The following is a 24,684-nucleotide window of genomic DNA, read 5'->3' on the forward strand; positions in this document are numbered from 1 at the left end:
CAGTATTTTTTGAAGTAAGGCTTATCCGCCTCAAAGGAGGATATGGTGGGTTTATCAGTGTGTATCACAGAGTACTTTTGTCACAGGCTGTGTTGAACTGCACCAAACGTCAGCACATTGGGAACTAACTGGGTAAAATCTAGTGACATCTTAGGTAATTGTGACCTTTTCTCTGCCAGTCCCCAAGAATCACCATTTTGTCTTTTCACCTGTATCCACAGTCTTACCCGTAGTCCGTGGAGCTAAGGCTGGACCTTCTCCGTCGGACTATCAGTTCTTCCTCCAAACCAGGCACTTAGAACAGCAAAGGTGGAAGGAGACTGTTACCTCCCTTGGCCGTCAGCATCCACTTTTGTGCTTGGCTGAGAGACTTGTCACAGCTGGAGTTGTCATACTCTCTTCATCTGTATTTCTCCTTCTTTATTTATTTTCCTTTTCTTTTTCCACTTTTTCCTTTTCCCTTTTAACACTCAGTGCTTCAGTCTTTGGTACTCGCTCTGCAAGTCATGTGTGTTCCTCTGTGTGGGGCATTCACTCTCCATTTAAGCTCATGGAAGTCGTGAGAAAACACATGACCTTGTATCAGCTGCGAGTTTGTGAAACTTTTACAACTCTAAGTGGGAAAAACGTGTAATTTTGAAAGCACAGCCAAACTTGGTCTCAATGGCATATTTCTTTTACAAGTTTCTTTTGCATTCTTTTAAAGTGGGGTCTAGGACATAGAAACTCAAAGCACCCATCACATTTAATAGCTTACTAAATTTAAAGGTTAGCAGCTGTCATAGGAATGAGCTTCCTAAAGGCAAGAACAGTGCCATCTTTATTTGTATGTCCAGAGTGCCTGGAACCAAGGAGATGAGAATTGAATGTTAAAAATCAGTTTTGAAGTCAGAACACTTATAGCTCCCTTACAAAGAAATCTACAGCCTCGTTCTTTCCATGTGAGCAGACTTTGCATTTGTACAGAGGCACTTACTTGTATTCTGTGTGACTTGACATGGACCCCAGATTTGTCACAGCCTGGCTCATTGCCAAGGGCTGCAGGAACCAGATTCTCCTTCTTGGCCAGTGTTCTTGAAAGAATCCATCACTGTGACCCAGATCACGTGTAGCTTGTGGAAAGGAATCGGGCCTGGGATTCAGTCCTAGAGAAGGAAATGAGGCCCTAGTATGGTTCTGAATCCCCATAATCAAGGAAATTATTTTTTTGTTACTGTCTCATTGTATCACTTAGTAGCTTGTATTTGGTGTCTGAGTAAATGTTGATCTGGAAAACCCTTCCTTGATTTTCAATCCAGATGATGTGATGTATAGAGTATATATCCTTCTAATATGATAAGAAAATTTTAATAAGAAATAGATAAGGTAAACCTGGGAAATTTAGTGCAAATTAGTAACTTATTCCACGGTCATTACCCACTTTTTTGTATGAACACCAAGTAGTGTATATGGAATGAACTAGATTATTATTTTAAAAATCCATTCCTACCTTATAGAAGGTAGCCCTTTGGCAAGATCATAAACAATATACAGAAGTACAGGTTTTTCTCTTGAACACATTCTAAAGTATATTATCTTTTTTCTGGAAGATCCCTATTTCAGCTAGCATCTAAAAGATAAAGTTCAGCTGCAGTTTTATAACATGTTGCTAAGCTATTGATTATCACAAAACAAAAGAAACTCTAAAAAAGTAAATTTCTCATTAAAATGTGAAGCCTAAACTATTAAACAAATTACCTGTAAGCTCTAACATATTTATAAAGCAGAAAGCTAAGGAATAATAACTCAGTGACAAGGAAATACAAGTTTCTTTTTAAAGTCCTACTTTATATTAATGCTGATTCTTAAAATTTGAAACATCTGCTGATTTCAACTATTAAGGCGAAATAAACACAGATGTCCCACCAAAGTAATTTTCTGCTAATTGGGCAGCAGTCCTTTGGGTATTTTTGCAGCTAATAATTTTATATTTTCTCAAGAGATTTTTGCTTTGTTTGCATGCATAAAACTTTAATGCATTTTACGATAGTTTATTTTGGGGGGAAGAGAATAGTTCACTTGAAATCATTCCTACTCACTAAAAAGTGGGATTGACTTTTGTAGGACAAAATCTACAAATGATATTGTCCAGAATTGCTTTCAACCTTCTAAAAATGAGCACGGGGTTCATTAGAAGCAAGATTGAGGCAATCCTGTTCCTCCAATGATAGAGCTCGCGTGACTAGCGAGCTCACTTTTGAGATGCCCGATGATCTTCTGCCATCTGGTGGCCACCAAAGAAGGGCCACTAGACAGAGTGACGACGATGTAGTCTAGACCTAAATTAGAATGCATTTTCTTATTCTGCATTCATGCCTCTTGATGAAGTGTTTTTGGAGAATTGTTCTCTTACTCCAAAAGGAACACCTCACCCTAAATCCTTAATAAACAAACCAAAAAACCCATAGTTTTTACAGTGAATAGTCCTGTCTCTAACTCATATAAAGTTATACATGTATTATTTAAAGTATATATATTTATATTTTTCTGGGACATTTATATACCATTGCTAGCATAGCATACATAGGCTAAAATTCCTATTATTAAATTCTGTAGATACAATTTAAGTTTCAATTGACGAGGTCACTTGTTAGTTTTGGCTGCCCTCTTGTGTTCACAAGCGAAACTACAAGTTAGTATAGACAAAAGGCTTTTCGGTCCCATTCTGATGATGCTGTTGCAATATTTTCCCTGAGTCTTTAGCAGTTGACCATTGGTTGACTTACGTTAACTGCATGGTCTCATGTAGTGTCTTTGTAACTTCAGGCATCTCCTAGAAACAAAGCTTGGATTCTGTGAGCATATCAATCTTTAGCTTTAGAGAACTTTCACTCTCTCTTTTGCAAATTTATCTGGCCTATGAAAAGATCATATTTATTGCTTTGCTCCATTAGCACAATATCATAAAATTTTATAATTTTCATCCTCGTAATTAGCCCAAATTTTCACATTATGAATGTATTTCAGAAAGTATCAGAATACTCTTTTTGATGGAATTAAATTTTTGGCATGATTCCCAGCATGGGCTTGAATTCACTGTAAGAAGTCCCTGAACGATTTTCAAAGTATTTTTTCAGATCAGTCAAACAAATCTTCTAATTTCCTAAAATTAATTGCTTAATCTATTTAAAAATACCAAAGTGGGATTTTTGTCAGCAGGTTCGAAACATACAGAAAGGATAGTTTTAGTTGTTCTCGTGTGGTTTTCTCTGATAGAGAATTTTACATTATTTCCAGGATTTTGAAACAACATAATGTTTGGTAATAGACCCTGTGTTATAATTTTAAATTCTCTTAATCCTGAGCCAAAGATACCTGTCAGGTACCAAACGAGAAATAAAAACATCATGAGATTGAAGATACCTTTGAATTGGTGTGCCAAATGTATTCAAGACAGTGTTCTAAACAATAGAGAAATAAAAAGCTATGGCTCTTATGTTTATAACCTGCTGCAAGACGCAGGACCTGTTCAGGAAAAAATAATATAAGAGAACATGCAATGAATGCAATAGTAGTGTTAAAGCAAAACGGACAGTTGAAAATGACACAGCTCACTTCACATTGATCAGAGCATGCGTAGCAGGAGGGAGCATTCGACCTAGACCTTTCCTGAATGGGAAGGTAGGAAGCAGATAAAGGAAGGAGGGAAGGAAGAAGTGTTTCAGATATACGAAATGGCATAAGCAAAAGCTCCATATTGGAGAAGTGTTAACTTTTCACCTTCTGTTAAAATAAAACACAACAAATTTTCGTAGAATACATGTTTTTACTTGTTAAAATGCTAGAGGCTGACATTGTAATAATAACTGTACTTTTTGTCTCTCTCTGAAGTCTGTAGTTCAGAACCAGAAAATGTTCAAGCTGACCCAGAGAATTATACCAGCCTTCTTGTTACATGGGAGAGGCCTCGAGTAGTTTATGATACCATGATTGAGAAATTTGCGGTTCTGTACCAGCAGTTAGAGGGAGAAGACCAAACCAAGCATGAATTTTTGACAGATGGCTATCAAGACTTGGTAACTATTAAGATCAGTTGTTTCATGTATTGATAACATTGTGGTTTAATTTCCATGGAAAGAACTTAGAAGACGTTAATTATATCATGTACTGATAGCACTAGAATTTAATATTCAAGGTTAAAAACTTAGAAATGATTACATATTGTTGCCCTAAACTTTGTGTGAAACTCTCCAGTGGGGAGGACGGGAAGCAGAAACTATACTAAATTAGGTCAAAACTTACAGGAAATTACACTAGGTTCTTATTTGTCTTCAATTACAGAAAGGTCACAGCTTTGCCAACAACAGCATTATAGAATAGACAGTTATACAAGACTTAGGAGCTAGAGTTCATCTAGGGTAGTCTATCTTTACAAATAAAGGGACTCAGAGAATAGTTAAATACCTTGACCGTGATCTCGCAGTTGTGGAAATAATTGAACCTGGAATCTCAGTGCTCTGATACCGACATATATCTTTGCCCCACCATACTCTGCCAGCACGAGAAAATAGAGTAGGGGACTCTTTGCATCAAATTCCAAGTAACAGATGTGAAGTCAATTGAGTCAGAACTTTTGGAATCTGAGGCAGATTCCAAAGGAATCTGATCCACTCCCTTCTCCTCTCCACTCATGCACGCACACTAAAGAAAATAAACTACAGTATGAAACAGTTGAATCACTGTATTATACACCTGAAACTAACATTGTATATTAACTAACTGGAATTAAAATTAAAACTTTTTTAAAAAGTTCAGGTTCCTTCTGTGACTAACTTTGTCTTGATAGGGAAACAATGGCCATAGATTGGGGTCTAATTGAGAACACCTTATCTGGGTATGGCCCTAGGAGAGCCCCAGTGCAGGCCAAAGGCGTTACTGAACTGTGCATTCACACAGCTGGAGTCCCACCAGGCCAAGGAACCTGCATTTAAACAAAAACTGTCCTTGATACCATGGTGTTGAATATCGTCTGGACAAAATTGATAAAATACTAATGACTTTTTAATCCAGGTGTCTAGAACAGAGATATTATGAACTATGCATGTCATGCAATTTTGAGAATATGCGATTTTTTCATTTCATAATGATGTTAAGAAAATAATAATTCTATTACTGTTTGGCTTATATATTGTTGTGATAAAGAGATAGATTGGTTTTTCATCGTATTTTTCACATTTGCCCTTTGCAAATGGTACATGTTTATTTGTCTAAGATACTAATTTGTAGTTTAGGTACTCATTTAAGAATCTGATGAGTTCTAGTTAAAAATAAAACTTTCTAAAACTAAAATTGATTTTTCAAAAAAACAAAAGAAAAAAAAGCCTAATTCACAAATATCACAAGTTCAACTTAACAACATTGCATAGTTCTTCTTAGATTAATAAAATATATTTTCCATTAACAGATGAGAAAATGTTTTCTAAAGACAGATGTCTGTTATGTAAGTGTCCTGTTGAGAATAATACATCAGTATAACTACTGACATCTTTCTTTTTAGGGTGCTATTCTCAATAATTTACTACCCAATATGAGTTATGTGCTTCAGATAGTAGCCATCTGCACTAATGGCTTATACGGAAAGTACAGTGACCAGCTTATTGTTGACATGCCTTCTGATGACCCGGGTAAGTCCCCTGATATGCCTTTATAGCTACATAAATGAGGCTAGTTTAGTTATAGGATACAATGGTGCTTTATCTCTGAATTTATATTGTTTTGGCCAAAAGGCAAAATGATTTTTTTTTTTTTTTTTTTTTTGGTCTGGATCATCAGCTAATTTTGTGAAGCGTGGAAACCATTTTCATTCAAAAGATCTGGTGCAGGACAATAAGTAAATTTATTCTAAATGTTGACGTTTTCTATTTGTGAAAAAGAACAGCAAAATCTGTTGTTATGTCTGTAATGGTCATCAAGTGAAACTACCCATGTAAATATTAAGACTTCTATTTTGATAATGAAGAATTGATTTCATTTGTGTTCATTTCCTTTTTCAGCCCCCAAAGCATTTTGTAGTAAGTATATACGTGATCATAAGATCATGTGAGGTACTTTGAAATATCTATACAAAACATCTAATAGTTTATCTCGGGTCCTTTCTTTTTTCTTTCTTTTTTTTTTCAATGATATGTGTATCTTAGGTATTTTCACCCACTTTTTATAATTCTGTGTGAAGGGGTTGGAGTGCTTTCCTCTTAGTTGATTTGCCAGTACTGTTTCACAAAGCAAAACAAAGATGTTGCTTCTAATTGTATTTTAGTTGCATGCATTTTTCTGTAAGTATTACGGGAAAATCTTTTGATCTAAAACCTTATGCGATAATTAAATGAAGAGCAGACCATCATAATTTGACAATTTACAAATGTTTATAATTAAAGCCTTCCTTTTGTTAGCATAAACAGTTTTAAGGTAAGAGAATGGAATTGCGTATGTATGTATATGTATGTCTCTGTGCATATTTATATATACATAGACATCATGCTTATGCATATTCATAAATACATGCAAACATGCATACACAAATGTAAATATTCTTTGGTCATCCCATCATACCATGAGTCAACTCACTGATATTTTTATAAATTTTTAATGGATGGTAGTATATTAATTAAAGCCTTTTCCAGTTTGACATATTGAAGAAAAACTGGTATGCTGATTAGCTTTGTGGTCTCTATGATACAGCAAGGACTTTATTCCATTATGAGCTTGTTCGTTGATTACCTCAACTGAGTTGTTCTCACTAGTTAAATTTTTAAGCTAAAGTATGTTTGTCAGAGCATTGGATAATAGATTATGTATCCTCCTAAACCACAGGCTGCAAAACTTGCCAAGATATTTCCCAGATTAAAATGCGGGTGGCTATTGAATATTACTACTATCATGATGGCAATGTCACTATTTAATATTTCTTATGATCTGCCTCATGACCTGGGTATAATGTATTGTTTCTATTTAGCATTGATTTTCAGAATGAGGTTATTTTTAAACAGAATGTGAGCTCTAAATCTTATGGAAACTTGAGTACCAAATTAATTGGCCAGTTACCAGTTATCCCATGTCATGCTCCTCATGACAGCTCCTCATGCTGTCATCCCTCACCAAAGTTCCCCATATGGATCCACCCAGAAAATGACGTGTTTAACAGAGCAACGTTGACTATATTGGCCAATATCATATGTGAATTGATGAAATATGGCATATAAAAATCCCCCCGAATGCTGTTGTGTATTCTAGGATATGAATTATGTTAAATACATTCATTTAATTTGCTACCGTCATTTAATTATACCACTCTCATTTCTGCCCATAAAACAATTTCCCAGGAGTTTACAAAAAATAACTACTTCTAGCTATTTGTGGTATGTCTTTCTTATTCTATCCACTATGTCAGAATTTTAAACTTTAGGAATTTTTTCTTTTTTTAATTTTTGAGATGCTTATTGCATAAAGAAAAACAGACTGAATGTTTATTTTCTGCAGAAGTGATTTCTGAGTGATCCTGTTAGACTGAGTCTATACTGGCCCAAAGTACAACATCCTTGTATCATTTGTAGCACTTTCACATTTATACGTAATAACAAACATTGTAACTTGATTTCCATTTATTCAAAGGCTGAGGATACTGTTTGAGTCCTCAGATATGAGGATTTATTATGAGATATTAATTTGGGCATACCATTTAATCTCAGTCCCTTAAAGCATTTTGTACAGTAATGATGTTTTAGTAAAAGATGGTATTTGATTTGATGTTTCACACTGATATTCCTCTTCAAAGCTAATGTTAAAAACTTACATAGATTAGTCCTTAATTATTTCTACCAAAAAGTTCTCCATCAAAAGCCAACTTACACAATATTTGGGGTTTTCTTATATTTCATAAAGAAAATATTTGTTCTTTTAGAACTCATTTTTTCTGATCTAAAAGTTGGCAATGGCATTTCAATTCGTATATTTTCAATTTGTTATTAAAACTACATGATCTTAAGTATTGTTTCTGTGGTAAATATATCACAGTAAAAATCTTGACCAAAGTACTATCTTGTGGTTTAGTGTGATGATACCTACAAGATTTGTGAGTTTTATGATTTATGTGGCTAATGGAGATATAGGCGGCCTTTGAGTTTGCTACTTATTTCATTGCTTTTATTAGTACCATTTCATCCTGTTAATCATGTTGTTCATTAACTTAGTAACATTATAATGTATCCTATTGAATTATTTATTATTATTTTAGACAAGCTTTTTTCTAAATGCTGTATTTAGTTTTTTTGCTTTTGTTAAAAAGAAATGAAGGAGGTCATTTATAGTTGCCTCATTCTTTCAATGGTAGATTTCAAATATTTTTATTAATCCATATCCATGAAAGAAAACTAACCTTCCAAATTGTGCATTTAACTTGGGCTAATTTGATTGTTGTTTGTGCATTTTAATTACGCTTGTGTACCATAATGTCACCATAAGACTAGTGGCCATGAAACATTACTACAAATTGCCATTTTCAAATACATGCATAATAAATTCATATTAAGAAACAATTTGATTTTGTCCAGGAAATCTTATTAAGGTTAAACTGAAATGTATATTCTTTGTAGAAAATTATATTTATGAATAAATAATTCATAAATATATTTATTTCATTGTAACTAAAATAATTCTGTCATTTCTACGTAAAGTTAGTTATTATACAATTATAGAGGAAATTATTTAAGTACATGTTGTAGGGCCTTGATAATTGTGTGTTGTCAAATTTAAATGCATGGTGAATTAGATCAACACATTTTTCTGTTGTTGTGTGCATTTCAGTCATATAATAGTTGTGTTTGTTAAATCACTATACATCTGTCCTTGCTCTGCTGTACCATCCTGTGCTATGGGTGTTATTATATAATAATATTTGAAATCACAGTTTGAAGAGATTGCAGTCTACATTGCTTTGCCTTTTTGCACTGTGAAACTTGGCTTCCTTCAATTAAATAAGCCTTGCTTGGCAACCTACGTCAGTGTTGCTTTTTTGTGTTATGGAATATAACTGTGTGACTAACATGCCCTTTTAGAAAACTTAGCATTACATGTGCCCCCAAAACCAGAATGAACCAATCGCTGTTGTTCAGTTATCACACTTAGGTGAATTTTAAGTGTTGGCTAGGAAGAAAAAATATTAACATCTTTACTGTTGGACATTTTATAGCCTTCATGCAGTCTATTTTGAGAACGTGAACAAGAAGACTATAAACTAGTATAATTTTGAACGACCTAATATATCAGTATTGCCTGAATCAGGTCAGTGGCTACTGAAATAGCAGTTGTTTGTGAGGAAGCAGCCGGCCAGAGGGCACCCAGTATGAGACCTTGTGCCCATCACCAGAACGACACATTGGGTGCTGGGAACTCTCAGAGTTAGAAATACGGTCTCAAAAAAAAAAACAAAGAAAAGAAATATGGCCTCAGAATCTCCAGGAAGAGAGAAAACATTTTCTAAAATTATTTTATTTCAAAATTGTTCTGAAGAGGCCCAGGAGGAGATTTTTGGACTATAAGGGGGAAGAAGTATTTCAGGGCAAACCCACAATTTTCATCAATTTGAACAATCAAATTGGAAGCCAAAATGAAGATCCTTCAAAGTGGGTTAATACTTACAGATATGAAGGCATCCGTGCTTGGGGTATTTCCCCATGAGAGTGCCATGAAGCAGAGAGGGACCCAAGGACTGCTTGGAGCCGTACATTCTGCCCCTAGGGCCTAAAGCAGGCCCAAAGGAAATGTCTCACTTCTTATAGGGGTGAACAGTAAAGCTAGTTTCAGTAGAACTCATTGATACTCTTCGGGGGAAATGACTGGGTAAAATCATGTATTCTAACTTATAAGAACCCAAATCCATATAGTCAGTTTGTGCTGTGGTGAAAGGATAAAAATAGATCCCATGCAATGACATACTCCGAGAATATGGAAAGAAAAGGAAGTCAGTCCTCAGTGTGGTAATTATACATACCCTACCCCAGCCTTGACAATCAGTAAGAAAATGTTTTTGCCCATTAGAAATATGAAGTTAGGTAAAGTTAGATCATGGTTTTGTTTGCTTGCTTGTTTTTAATTTTAAAACATTTCCTTAAGTATGTTGAAGAGAATGGATTATCACTGAGACTTTTTTCCCCACGGCCTCTTAACAGAGAAAAATTGACAGTATCGTATAAGTATCACTAGCAAATATTTGTTATGACTTGCCCTTATTAAAATTAAAATATTTTAAAAGTACATGAAAGGGTGTGACTCCATTTAAAAGCATTTTGGTAAAATTATGCATTGTGTTACAGGCTGAATTTAAAGGGTTTCATGTGCATGAACTTCTCTAATTGTAGTTTATAGAAAATCATATGAAGGGTCTTATTTGTCTTTTACAGTTTAACTGCATCCATCCCATCTTTAAACTCAGCTGTACTGATTTCCTTGGAGGTTATAGAGACACAAATGTTTCAAACTATTGAAATCAGTTTAATTTCAAAACGTGAAGAATAAAGAGCATGAAAAACAAAAAAATAGAAAACGGAGAACATTAATGATCCAAATAAAGGATCCAAACTCTTTCATGGTCGGTTTTAACAAGAAAAAAAAAAAATAGAGTGTTGAAATTTAACTCAGGGCTAAATTAACATTGTTCAGGGTAAGTAACTTTGAGATAGCTGAAGAGTCAAGGGTATTAATTTTACCTAAATTCTCTTGAGAGGGTGAAACACTTCCCAATTTTTCTTGACTCCTCTAAGTACAATCCATGCATAGGACTACATGATGGTCTTATATTTCTTTCTTTCTTTTTTTTTTAGGGTCTTACATTTCTTAATGCCTAGAAATTTTCTGATAAAAATAAACTCAAAAAAGTCTGTGGTTTTTTTTTTTTTTTTTACTTTTCTGTATGTATATTTTATTATTTTTTTTATTATGTTCAATTATCCAACATATAGTACATCATTAGTTTTTGATGTGGTGTTCAACAATTCTTTAGTTCGTATAATACCCAATGCTCATCACCACACGTGCCCTCTGTAATACCCATCACCGTATTACCCCATCCTCCCACCGCCTTCTCTCCCATAACCCTCAGTTTGGGTCCCGGAGTCTAAAGTCTCTCATGGTTTGTCTCCCTCTCTGATTTCTTCCCATTCCGTTTTCCCTCCCTTGCCCTGTGATCCTATTCCTTATGTCCCACATATGAGTGAAACCAAATGATAATTGTCTTTTTCTGATTGACTTATTTCACTCAGCCTAATCCCCTCCAGTCCCATCCATGCTGATACAAATGGTGGGTATTCATCCTTTCTGATCGCCGAGTAATAATCCCATTGGGTATATGAACCACATCTTCTTTATCCATTCGTCTGTTGAAGGACGTCTCAGCTCCTTCCACAGTTTGGCTATTGTGAGGGGAAAAAAAAGAAAGAAAGGATGTCTGTGTTATAAAACAGGCCTGGATGTGATCAACATTTCATGTTAATTCACTTTTGCCTTTGAAAACTTGAGAATATGCATTTCCCGTGAGGATACTTAGAGGTATAAAGCCTAGAACAGACGCAGCATTGGGATAGTGAAGAGCGTGAATTTTGGAGATGGAGTGAGATACTTTAGAAGCTTTCTTGTAATAATGCTTAGCTCAAGCTGAAGCCACTGCAGCCCCAATGAAGCTCGAGGAGCAGTGCTTCTCCCGTGGGCCCCTCTGTAATTTGGCATCGTGTCTAGATTCCTTGTTGGAGAGAGAGAGAACCAGCTCCTAATAGTTCCTCACATTTACTGACAGGTTTTGTTTCAGGACTGAGATATCCATGTCCTGGAAATAGACTGATTCTGGTCATTGGGAACAGCAGGCTTGAACGATCCTGGCCAGTGTGTTGTTTGCGTAGACAGCACTACTGAGTTTCCCTGGGGAGGAGGACCTGGAGTGACTCTGGTTAGTTGTTCCTGTCCATTTGGTGTGACACCCTGTGTACATATATATTAGCGTGAGCCCAGATTCACAGTAGAAAAGGAATCATGTGACCCTCAACCAGAAGAGGAACTGAAGGAATAAGTAGCTGAACAAGAAAATAAATCGTGTCAATTCTTTTTGTTGTTGTTGTTAAGATTTTATTTATATATTTGAGAGAAAGAGTGAGTGAATGAGAGAGAGAAAGAGCACACATGTAGGGGGAGAAGGAGAAGCAGGCTCCTCACCAAGCAGGGAGCCCGATGCCAGGATCCTGGGATCACGACCTGAGCCAAAGGCAGATGCTTAACTGACTGAGCCACCCAGGCGCCCCTAAATTTTGTCAATCTCTCCCTAATCCCTGGCATTGCCCGAACTACCAGCCCTGCTAAGAATGAAGCTCTACAGTGATGAAAAATTATTTCAGTTTTTTATACTCAGTAATATCAGCCTGTCTGCCTCTCCCTTCTTAGCTTCACTCCCACACAGAGGAGAGGGGGAGGGAGAAGGGAGTTGGAGTCGAGGATAGAGATTAAGATTTTGAATGCAGTTTCATTAAGGTGTGTGTAATGGTGTGTTATGTAGTGTTCAGTAGTATTGAAACCTAAAATCTGAAATTTTTATTTTTCATGTATTTTCAAAGCTAACAAGTCTTTTTTTTTTTTTTTTTTCCCTCTCTCTCTCTCTCCCCTTTCCATCCAAAGGTAAACCTGCAGGGTTGGAATTGTTGAATAAACATTTTAATAATTTTGTTTCTGATTTTGTAGAACTTGACCTCTTCCCTGAATTAATTGGAACTGAAGAAATAATCAAGGTAATGTTGCTATTTTTATATTAACATGTTATAAAATTAAAAAGTCTTTTTTCAGTTATTGGTTAGGTTTCAAATGTTGCATCAATCAAAGTTCATGATGCCTTATTCATTGTAGGGTTAGTTGCTGAGCTCTGTAGATGGTCACGTAATTGATACACAAGATTCTTCCATGGAAGAACTAGAAGACACTTTGATAGAATCATAAAAATAACAAAAAGTGATGATGAAAAAAGTGAACTTTAAAGATAATTATAGCTATAAACTAGATCTATAATTTAGAATTTTTTCAGTGTTCACGTTTTTCTGAAAGACTAATATTTAACCAATTCTTAATATTTCTATAGTTTATTTATAGATACCTTAACTCATGGTTAACAGATTGATAATAAACATGAGCAAAAATACAAGTTGTATATATTCTTTTGCCATTCAATATAAATAATTGTGTTTGGATTATTCATCTGATGAGTATCTGTTACTAGCATAATGTCTTATAAGTAAATAGGTATTCAAGAATATTTATAAATTTTAACATTGTCTTAGTTTTTGAAATAGAGAAAATATGATGGATGCACCTTCTCTTTCATCCTCAGCCAAAATGTACTGTTCATCCTAACTGAGATTATATGTTAAATCCAGGTGCTATTCTTAATGTTGACGAATGTATGTATACGTACACGTGTGCATGAGGTCGCGGAGTGTGGTAACTAATGCTTCCATCTGGCCGTAAATGGCAGTTAGATTGTGTTCTCACATGTATAATTGTCTCAATAATTTATATATCTTAAGGCACTTCCCTCCTGCAAAGGATTGTTTTACCAAAGTGAGCCATCTACCTTTCCACAAGAGTTCACAAAATTCAGCTAAGGATATCTTGATGTGTGTGTGTGCACATGGATAGGTGTCTACCCAGAAATGATCACCAGGTTGCAGACTGCCAGCTTCTCTTGGTATCTTCACATGGCAGAGAACAGAGCAGAAGCAGCAAGCTCTCTCATGATTCTGCCTATAAGGACATTAATCCCATTCATGAAGGCTCTACCCTTAAGATATCACCTAATTTCAGTTACTTCCCAAAGGCCCCAGTTCTAATAACGTCACTTTGAGGGGTAGGATTTCAGCATACAGACTGGGGGGAGGGCATCAATGCTTAGTCCATAATACTAGTCACTACTATTGATTCATGCAGGAATGAATGATGGAGGTTGGCAAATTCCTGGAATGTATCTGTAATGGTTGCTAAAACTGAATTTGGAATTTGAATAGTTTGGGGGATGTTTCTTAGATTGTCTTCAAATAAAGATGCATTACTTTGAAGGGAACAGTATCTCCAGCATGATCAAGGCCTTACAGTAAAATTTTCTAAGTGGAAGCTGTGAAGAATAACAGGTGTGACACAGTTCAAAACCATAGTGGAAGAGAGATTCACGGTAACTCCGTAAGAAAATGTAGGGGGTATACATTAAAATATCTGTGGTTTCAGGTATGTATAAAGTAATCATAGAGCACAAATGATCTGTTCTTCTTGAAATGTTGACATGAGGTCACATGACTTCATTGGTAACATTAATAAATGGTGCATCATTTTCATCAATTCTCTTTTTTTTAAGATTTGTTTATTTTAGAGAGAGAGAGGGAGAGCCTGCATGCATGAGTGGTGGGGGGAGGGGCAGAGGGAGAAAGTGTCTTAGGCAGACTCCCCACTGAGCATAGAGCATGGTGTAGGGCTCGATCCCATTACCCTGAGATTACAACCTGAGCTAAAACCAAGAGTTGGGCGCTTAACCGACTGTGCCACCCAGGCATCCCCATCTTCATTGGATTCTGAGAGGTATCTGAACATGGTATAAGATTCAGATTCTTTCCCTGATACTGGTTTAGTTCTTACTAATTTGTACTCTGTCAGTTTTCTTCTTTTAAGGGACATGACTTTAAAAGATCTAATAAATGGCAATGCTAGTAAACTGGCAAAATCATATCCCATATGGACTAAAAATGCCATGTCTTGGTATCTTTTGCAGTTTAGTTTTCTAAGGATATGATTAGACGTATTATAAAATGCACAGTTAAAAAAGGGAAAAAAAAAAAAACGAGCAGAAAGCATAGGTCTTGATTGACCTTTAGCTGGAACGCTCCTGGGCCATTACAGGGACAAGTGTTCCTGAAAGATCTGGGTCACCTGAGTGGCATTTCTAAGGAAATTACAAAATTAAATAACTAGTGTTAGAAGCACACTTTGACAATTTGTCTTTAACAAAATGTCTGCCCATGGGGGCGCCTGGGTGGCTCAATTAAGCATCTGACTCGTGGTTTTGGCCCAGGACATGATCTCAGGGTCCTGAGATCAAGCTCCCTGAGATCAGTATGGAGTCTGCTTGTCTCCTCTCCCTCTGTTCCTCCCCTCCACTCTCTCTCTCAAATAAATAAATTTAAAAAAAAATTAATATATGTTAATGCATTGAATTTAAATAAAATAAAATAAAAAATAACTATAATAAAATGTCTGCCTATGTCTGAAGTGGAAATATTTATTATTACTTTTTAAAAAGATTTTGTTTATTTATTTATTTATCAGAGTGAGAGAGGGAACACAAGCAGGGGGAGTGGAGAGGGAGAAGCAGGTTTCCCGCCGAGCAAGGAGCCCAATGCAGGGCTCGATCCCAGAACCCCAGTATCATGAGCTGAAAGCAGATATCCAATGACTGATCCACCCAGTAGCCCCAGAGTGGAAAATATTTAAAACAAAATGAAAAGCCAAAACTTCTTCTAGTCTTAAATCTTCCTTTTATGAGGGGTTAAAAATTACAATTTATTCTGAATGTATACAATGAAATATTCTGAATATGCAGCTCGTTAGATCTTTGAAATACATTGTTTCATTTCATATTATAAGAAGCTAATTGCTATTCAGTTTGTTGCTGGATGCGCTGAACAGAGAAACACAATACAAAATAAGTACCATGTTAAGTAACACTATCAATAAATAAATTATAATGCACCTTTCTTTCAAAGCTGTGGTACCTATTAATTTAATTACTTTCACAGCATTAAAATAAAGGCAGTCATAAATAGGATGTTTTCATTAAGTTTAATGAAAACTAGTGTCCGTAGAAGGTGGATGATAAAGGTTATAGGATAGAGGCATGGCTTCTGTGGGATGGTGCTTTATGAGGAGAAGTTTCCACAAGTGAAGATTAACAGTATAATGCAGTGTAAGATATTATTAAGAAGTCTCTTTTTTCTTATTTCCTTATGTTCCATTAAATCTTGTTTGCCTTTCAAAAGGAGGAAGATGAGGGAAAAGACATTGGAGAAGACACTGTTGTGAATCCTGGTAGAGACAGTGCCACAAACCAAATAAGGAGAAAGGAACCCCAGATTCCTACTACAACAAACTACAATCATGTAGGAACTAAATACAATGAGGCCAAGACTAACCGATCCCCAACAAGAGGAAGTGACTTCTCTGGGAAGGGTGATATTCCTAACATATCTTTAGATTCCACTTCCCAACCAGTCACTGGATTAGCCCCCCAGAAAGATGTTACTTTGACTTCTCGGACTGTGACTAAAATGCCACCTCACACTCTGGAAGGCAGTGCAGCCTCTTTAAATGATAGCTTGAAAACTCTTCTCAGAGTTCCACAAGTGAACTTGACTGGGACCATGGAATCTTTAAATACAGTTTCTATAACGGAATCTCAAGAGGTATCTACTGATATCAGTGAGGATGAGAGTTTATTGACGAGTTTCAAGCTCGATACAGGAGCTGACGATTCTTCGGGCTCCAGTCCGGCAACTTCTTCTATGCCGTTCCTCTCTGAGAACATATCCCACGGGTATGTGTTTTCTTCCGAAAACCCAGAGGCAATCACATATGATGTCCTTCTACCAGAATCTACAAGAAATGCTTCCGAAGGGTCAGCCTCTTCGGGTTCGGAAGAATCTCCGAAGGATCCTTCCATTGACGGAAACGTGTGGTTTGTTAGCACCACGGATGTGGTAACACAAGCCGATGCTGGATCCGGCAGAGAGAGCCTTCTCCAGACTAACTACACCGAGATACATACCGATGAACCTGAGAAGACAGCTGAGTCTTCATCTCCGGGCCCACTGGTGTCACAGGGTGCCCCGGTCACGGATCTGGAGATGCCACCGTATTCTACCTTTGCCTACTTCCCGACTGAGGTAACACCTCATGCGTTTACTCCGTCCTCTGCGCAACAGGACTCGGTCCCCACTGTCAGCCTGGTACAGTCGCAGACAACTCAACCGGTGTACAATGGTGAGACACCTCTTCAACCTTTCTACAGTAGTGACGTCTTTCCTCTAGTCACCCCTTTGTTGCTTGACAATCAGATCCTCAACACTACCCCCGCTGCTTCAAGTAGTGATTCGGCCTTGCATGCTACGCCTGTATTTCCCAGTGTCGATGTGTCATTTGACTCCATCCTGTCTTCTTATGATGGTGCACCTTTGCTTCCATTTTCCTCTGCTTCCTTCAGTAGTGAATTGTTTCAGCACCTGTACACGGTTTCTCAGCTCCTCCCACAAGTTACTTCAGCTGTTGCGAGCGATAAGCTGTCCCTGCATGCTTCTCTGCCAGTGGCTGGGGGTGATTTGCTGTTAGAGGCCAGCCTTGCTCAATGTTCTGATGTGACGTCACATCAGCCTGCTGCTCACGCTGCTTCGGAGACCTTGGAATTTGGCGGTAGTGAATCTGGTGTCCTTTACCAAACGCTTATGGTTTCTCACGCGGAACCACCCAGCAGTGATGTCACGGTGCATGCACGTTCTTCAGGGCCCGAGCCTTCCCGTGCCTTATCTAGTCATGAGGGCTCCCCACACTTCTTCACGGTGCCCCGCAGTTCGGCAGTCCCCGTGCATGGTTCTGTGGGTGTATCTCTCCCGGCTCCCCGGTTTAGCAGCCCTAGCCACACTCCGGCGCCTCCGTCTTCACTCATAACCCCGACCGCGACCGCGTCCTTGCTGCCGCCTCCTCCCGGCCCCTCCGGGGATGGGGAGTGGTCCGCAGCCTCCTCCGATAGTGAATTTCTTTTACCGGACACAGATGGCCTGACAGCCCTTAACATGTCTTCACCTGTCTCTGTAGCTGAATTTACATACACAACATCTGTGTTTGGTGATGAGAATAAGCCGCTTTCGAAAAGTGACATAATGTATGGAAATGAGACTGAACTGCAGATTTCTTCTTTCAGTGAGCTGGCGTACCCTCCGGAAAGCACAGCCCTGCCCGACCTGTACGATACCCTAAATAAGCTGACCATGTCTTTACGAGAATCCCCCGTTTCCTTTTCTAGCACAAAGGGCTTGTTTCCAGGGTCTGTCGCTCCTCCTGCCACTAAGGTTTTTGATCATGAAATTAGTCAAGCTCCGGAGAATACCTTTTCGGTTCCGCCTGCCCGTGCCGCCTCTCGAGCGTTCGGTGACACTTTGCTTAGACCTGCGCTTAGTGCGAGCTCAGAGCCAGGCTCCTCTGACCCCGCTTCTAGGGAAATGTTAGCGCCTTCAACGCAGCTCTTCCTTCATGAGCCCTCGGCTCCTTTCCATGCTGACGTGTTGCTGCAGCCCTCCTTTCAGGCTTCTGGTGTTGACCCGTTGCTTAAAACCGCTCTGCCCCCCTTGCCTAGTGAGCCACAGTCGGTCGAGACCCCCAAGGTCGATCCCATTAGTTCTACGGTGTTGCATCTCCCAGCCTCCAACTCTGCTTGGAGCGAGAACACGCTACTCGCTACATCTGTACCTGTTGCCCATGTATCGCCTGCTTCTAGCGCACACGCTGCTTCACCTCAAGGTTTAACCATTTCGTATGCGAGTGAGAGATACTTTGAACCAGTTTTGCTGGAAAGCGAAAGTTCCCAGCAAATGGTACCTGAGTTGTTCCCAACTGCCGATCTGGAGATGAGCCAGGCCTTTCCCCTGAAAGGAAGGCATGCATTTGCTACTCCTGTTTTATCGATTGATGTGTCACCAAGTACGCTTATAAATAAGCTCACGTATCCCGATGACATTTTCACCTCCACCAAGGGGTCTGTCACTGACGAGGTGTCAGCTGGTAGCCCAGCCGTTGTCTCTGATACACCCGTAACTGCCGCTCGTCCCATCCCTTTAGGAGGTGTGTATGTTTCCGTTCCTCCCGTCGAAGATGCCTCTGTCCCCACAACCAAGTCTCTGTTCCCTTCCCAGACAACTTCTGAGCTGATTCAGAGCGCCAGATCTGATGCTGATTCGGTGGGTGGTGGTGACGATGGTGATATTGATGATTATGATGATGATTATGATGACAGAGATAGAGACGGCTTATCCCTAAATAAGTGTATGTCGTGCTCCTCCTATAGAGAATCGCAGGAAAAGGTCATGAATGATTCAGACACCCAAGAGAGCAATCTTGTGGATCAGAATAACCCAAGCTCATATTCACTATCTGAAAATTCTGAAGAAGAAAATAAAGTCACAGGTATCCTATCAGCCAGTCAGACCGAGATGGACAGGAGTCCCGATAAATCACCACCAGCAAAGGTGCTGCCCCAAAAGCCCAGTGATGGAGAACAGCACAGTGACTTTCAGACTGGTAACGCCCTGCTTCCTTTCACTCCAGAATCTGAAGCGTGGGCCGTTGTTGCAAGTGACGAAGAGAGTGGATCAGGGCAAGCTCTCTCAGATAACCTGAATGATAATGAGACCTCCACAGATTTCGGTTTTCCAGACATTAATGAAAGAGATGTTGATGGGGTCCTGGAAGCAGTTGACTCAGAAATCACTCCCGGATCCCCACAGTCCTCGACACCGACTGTGACTAGCAGGCACTCAGACGTATTCAACATTTCAGAGGCAGGTTAGTTACGGATCCCAGAGATAGACCACGGTGTGGTGGTTTTCTTCCTCAAAAAATAGAAAAATCATGGAAGGAGAAATTTGGTAAAGTGGCACATCACTTTGTTTTTTTCATCAAGACACTCAACAAGTCCATTTACAGTTTTTTAAAGTGTGATTTTACTCATTGTGAATATTCAACACGTTTTGGTTAGTGGCTAGTTAAACATTTTTTATTTATTGTCAATTTTTCATATTCTGCAAGATGCTAGTTACATGCGGGAACAGTTATGTGTGCGTAACGCATTTTTAGTATACTGCTTTTTAAATGATAGATTGGAGTGTGCTGTTCTTAGACAGTTTTAATTTTTATAGTCACTTATGTTCTAAAATAAGTTATAATCTAATTTCATTGGATTATAAAATGGATTATTAAACTCTGATAAGTAATATGTTATAAACACCTCTCTGATGCACCCCACAGTAAAGATATGATAATTTGCATATCCACCTCAGCCTGAGGACCTTTAAAAAAAGTTCTGTAGCTGAGTTTTGAGAGTTAGTGGTAAGTTTTTTGTTTTTTGTTTTTTTTTAAGACCGTTTTAATTTTTGTAGGTTGTCTTTGTTGGATTATCTTAATGTTGCCTAAAGAGGGCAGTGTGAACTAACAAGATACTTTCTACTTCGTACTTGTGTTTATACACCTTTCTAAGAAGTTAGATAACGGTCATTAATATGCAGAGTCTGTATAGGTATTGTATGACAAGATGTAAAACACTAGAACATTTTCTGTAGACATGCATTTCATTTGTTAATGTATCTTATGCAAATTAGTTTATTGGCCAGATGTTTCTTCGAGTAGATTCCTTGCAGCCTATATATTACAGATGTTTGCTTTAAATGCCAATGGGGAGGAAAGGGAAATTCAGTGCCATTAGGCATAGAAAATACTAGATAATTTCATTGACTCGATCATAAGAATTTTATAATATGCTTTTATTAAATTTTAAGGTATTCTTTAACAATGAAAATATTTCAGTCTTAACATAGTAAGTCAAAAGATAGGTTCAGGTAACATCTTGCAATCTTATTGCATAAAAGCAGATATGTGCAGGCCAGATCAGAGAGATCAGTCTCATTAGGATATATTTTTCTCTTTGTTATTTCCATCCTTTCAGTTAGCCGTATATTTTTCCTTCAGTCAGTGCAGCAGCAATTAAAAGTTTGTACCTTTTGATAGAGAAGTTTTTCTACATTCTGACTTGATACCTATTTAACATTGCATTTCAGTTTAAACACACTCTGATATGTGAGAACGAGTAATGATTCTACAGGTCACTATATTCATTAGTGTTGCCATATACGTAAATTATTATCTGGCTTCAATTACGGTACTGGTTTTTAAAAAATTTTTATTAGATTTATTTTAAAGACATATCAGGAATTCATCCTTTTTTTTTCTGTCTTACTAGGTAGTGACATCATCAGTGTATCCTTGCTACATTATGCTCTTACGGAGAAACTATATTGCAAAATGCCAAACCTAGAATTATGAATTCAAACTTTGTGATCTCTTATCATTGCACTAATTTGATTAATTATTAAGAGTATGTATGTTCTCTCACTGATGAGGAGAAAAACAGTAGGAATATAATTTCCAGTATCATCAGGTAACATAATTAATGGCATAACTAAGATCAGACAAGATTAGGGAAGAATTCTTGCCTGCTTCTAAAACTGTATCTGCCAAAAATCATCTGTACTCTGTTTTACAAAGTAATGGAATATGGCTCTTTATCAAATGCATACAGACTAATTCTGAAACTTACTATTTTATTATGTACCTCTAGAATGTAGGATAATTTACAATACATGTTCCTTAAAACAAAATAGATAAGGCAAATACTAGTATCTGCAACTTATGAATGCATAAACTGAGACCCGAGATACTAAGTTACTTGATTCAAGTCATGTAGGCAGTTAACACAAAACTGAGACTGGAATCATGTGTTATTGGTGTCTGTCTCTTGGAGACTATGCTTTCATTATCGAGGACAATAAAATATACATAATGCTTAATTTGTCATACCAAAATTATACTGTTTTATTCCAAAAATGTATTTTAAAGTATTAATCTTAACTTTGTTTACTGATCATCTATCACTAGATTCTTGTCTTATCTACATAGCTACTGGACCATATTGAAATAGGTCTTTAAGTCTCAGCTAATGACTCTAAAGATCAGTACAACTAGTTGTCCCTCATTACAGTATGTAAAGCAACCAGTTGATTGTACTTCCTTTTTTTATGAATATATTTTTTTTAATTTGGGGGGGTATATTTTATTTTTATTTATTTATTTTTTTAAGGTAGTCTCTGCACCCAACCTGGGGCTTGAACTCATGACCCCGACATCAAGAGTTGCATACTCGACCGACTGAGCCAGTCAGGGGCCCCTGATTATCTATATTTTCATGTGGTATCTCATCTTGAATAAAAAACCTAAGTTTCCTAATATGTAATAACCATGGGTTTATCGTTCTAACTCTTCAGCTAAAAGGTTTATTTTAAAATCAGATGTCCCAGAGAACTTATGAGTAAAGTCTGTTGCAAGTTTGTATATGTGTGCATGTGTGTATATAGTGCATGTGTATAATGTGTGTGATATATATGGTAATTTGTTACATATGTTATGTGTTATATATCTTACATATATGTAACATATATGATCAGACCTATTCATATATATGTATGCACATACATATACACAAATGGTATATGTGTCTACATGCATGCATATATATACACACATATATACCTATATACATATTTCTATAAATATTTGTGGTCACTGAAGACCACTGTAACTATATAAGCTCACTTTGTATGTAAATTAATGTACATTATTGGTTCTCAAACATGAATGTGGATCAAAATCACCTGGAAGACTTGTTAAAACACAGATTGCTGGGTCTAACCCACAGCGTTTCTGTTCAGCAGCTTTGTGATGGTTGGCATGGGGCCCCAAATTGGCATTTCTAACAAGTCCCTGGCAATGCTGATGGCAATATTCTGGGAACCACATTTCAAGAATGACTAATGATATTAACCACCATCTGTAATTTCTAGGTACCCGGGACTTTACTAAGTGGATGAGTTCATTGTTTAACCACAAAATTTCCATTGAGATAACAATCATTTTAATAGAAAAAAATGTGAAGACAGTTATCTATTGAAACAAGATGCTTTCCTAAATTTTATAAAGAAACTTTCAGTGATTTCACTGTGAGATTTTTTAGGCATCTAGATGAGCCTCATCGCAGTACGTAATGACCAGAGCATCTGACTGACAGAATAGAAACTAAAGTCTGGGCTTCTCTCACAAGAGTACTAACTATAGCTCAGGGAGCTGTTGATTTACAGTATTCTCACTTTTTATTCAGTTTTATGATTTTTAATCACACCTTTGGATTCTACTCTTTTCTAGCAAATGCATCCGTAATTGAGAACAAATGTCTAGGGAAATTTGGGTGTCATTTGTCATACAAGAAATGTATCTGTGGATTAAATTCTTGACCTTTTCTGTTTCATCTTTCAGGAGGAAGCTACCATTTTAAATCTTAAGTTCTCTGCCGTTAGATATACTTCAGGGCTGTGTTGAGGAATTTGTTACTCTCAAATGTATCCTTAAATCTTTAAATTAAACCGATTCCCTTTGTCTCCTATCACTAAAGTGAGATGCTTGGTATAAAAGCACCTCATGTGCCAGGAGTCTAGAAAGCAGTGTAGACTCCCTTGGGAGCACTTGGAGATAGTTCTTCCCGACTTTCTGCAGGCAGACACTAAGAGCACTTTGTAGCAGTGTCAGCATCTCATGGCAGAGCCGTTCTGATGTCCAGTTGCCTGGGCTCCCCACTGCCCACACTTCACAGGAGAAGGGAAGCATTGTGACTGGCCACAGATACTCTGAAGTTCTGAAACTCTTTTGAGCAACCTGGAAGAGTGGTGCCCATTGCAATGATTTTGAAATCATTGATATCGTGTGATATTGCATGATAATGCGTCCAACTGGTCACAAAAACAGTCATTTGCCGTCTTCAAAATTAACCCAAAGACAGAATTTAACCTTTTCCATAATTTACACTTGGGAAAGAATTTCTTCCATCTATGTATTCCTTCAGTTTGCATGCAATAGTATTATTTTTGATAGAGAAAAATAGTTGATAAGAAGGGCATTCAAAGTAACTCTTTAAAAGCAACCCACATTTAAGTTTTTAATAGTTTTCTGGGTTGAATGGTTATCCTAATGTAAGAAGGGTTATCCTAAGATTCCCTCTTTATGAAATTATTCATTAATTATTAATAAATTATTAATTGCTCCTAGCTACTTACTTAATTGGAGGAGGAGTAGAAACATTAAAATTAAGTTTGGAAAATCAAGATTATATATGGTGCAGTAAGTAGCATTGTTTTTCCTGATCATTTTATTTAAAAACTGGACAGTTTTCTTATTTTAATACTTCTGTTTTCCTTTTAGCAAGCTTTTCAAGGCAGTGTTATGCTCATTTCTTGCCACAGCACCCATACCTAGGTGCCAATCTCTGCTCTGATAGGCTGCCTTCCTTTTATACTTTGTTTTACTTAAACTGGCTTGAAATTGTAGACGTGCTTTGTATCATAGATTTGAAATTGTGAAGGTAAGCAACAGCAATGAAGGTTGCAATTGCTCGGTTGAAAAATGTTGTGACTTTTTCTTAAGCTTAAATATCAACTCTCTCAATTTTCTCCGACTACAGAGGCCAGTAATAGTAGCCATGAGTCTCGTATTGGTCTAGCTGAGGGGCTGGAATCCGAGAAGAAGGCAGTTATACCCCTTGTGATCGTGTCAGCCCTGACTTTTATCTGTCTAGTGGTTCTTGTGGGTATTCTCATCTACTGGAGGTAAGTTGAGTGCTTGTTCTAGACATGTGTTTCATAAAGCTTCGATTTTGCCTGTTTTTTACCTGAAAGTTCTTCAAAGCGTATTCAGAATTTGTTTTACTTGAGAGCT

General features: G+C 37.4%; 1 protein-coding gene across 6 annotated transcripts in view; it reads left to right on the forward strand.

Annotated features, from left to right (window-relative positions):
* The window catches only part of PTPRZ1 (protein tyrosine phosphatase receptor type Z1), a gene marked incomplete at its 5' end in the record, with an annotated part of 175,068 nt that overhangs the window by 110,879 nt on the left and 39,505 nt on the right, over positions 1-24,684 (forward strand). For 4 of the 6 annotated variants that reach the window (XM_080818035.1, XM_080818036.1, XM_080818037.1 and 1 more), the window contains 5 exons: positions 3,871-4,055; positions 5,537-5,663; positions 12,754-12,800; positions 16,086-17,085; positions 24,431-24,575. In XM_080818035.1, the coding sequence (XP_080674161.1) occupies positions 3,871-4,055; positions 5,537-5,663; positions 12,754-12,800; positions 16,086-17,085; positions 24,431-24,575 (1,504 nt within the window). Of the gene's footprint in view, positions 1-3,870; positions 4,056-5,536; positions 5,664-12,753; positions 12,801-16,085; positions 19,657-24,430; positions 24,576-24,684 lie in introns of all 6 variants that reach the window. The other 2 variants (XM_080818033.1, XM_080818034.1) reach the window with 1 other exon arrangement.

This window comes from Martes martes (genome assembly GCF_963455335.1).
Source record: "Martes martes genome assembly, chromosome: 11".
In the NCBI taxonomy this organism is placed as follows: Eukaryota; Metazoa; Chordata; class Mammalia; order Carnivora; family Mustelidae; genus Martes; species Martes martes.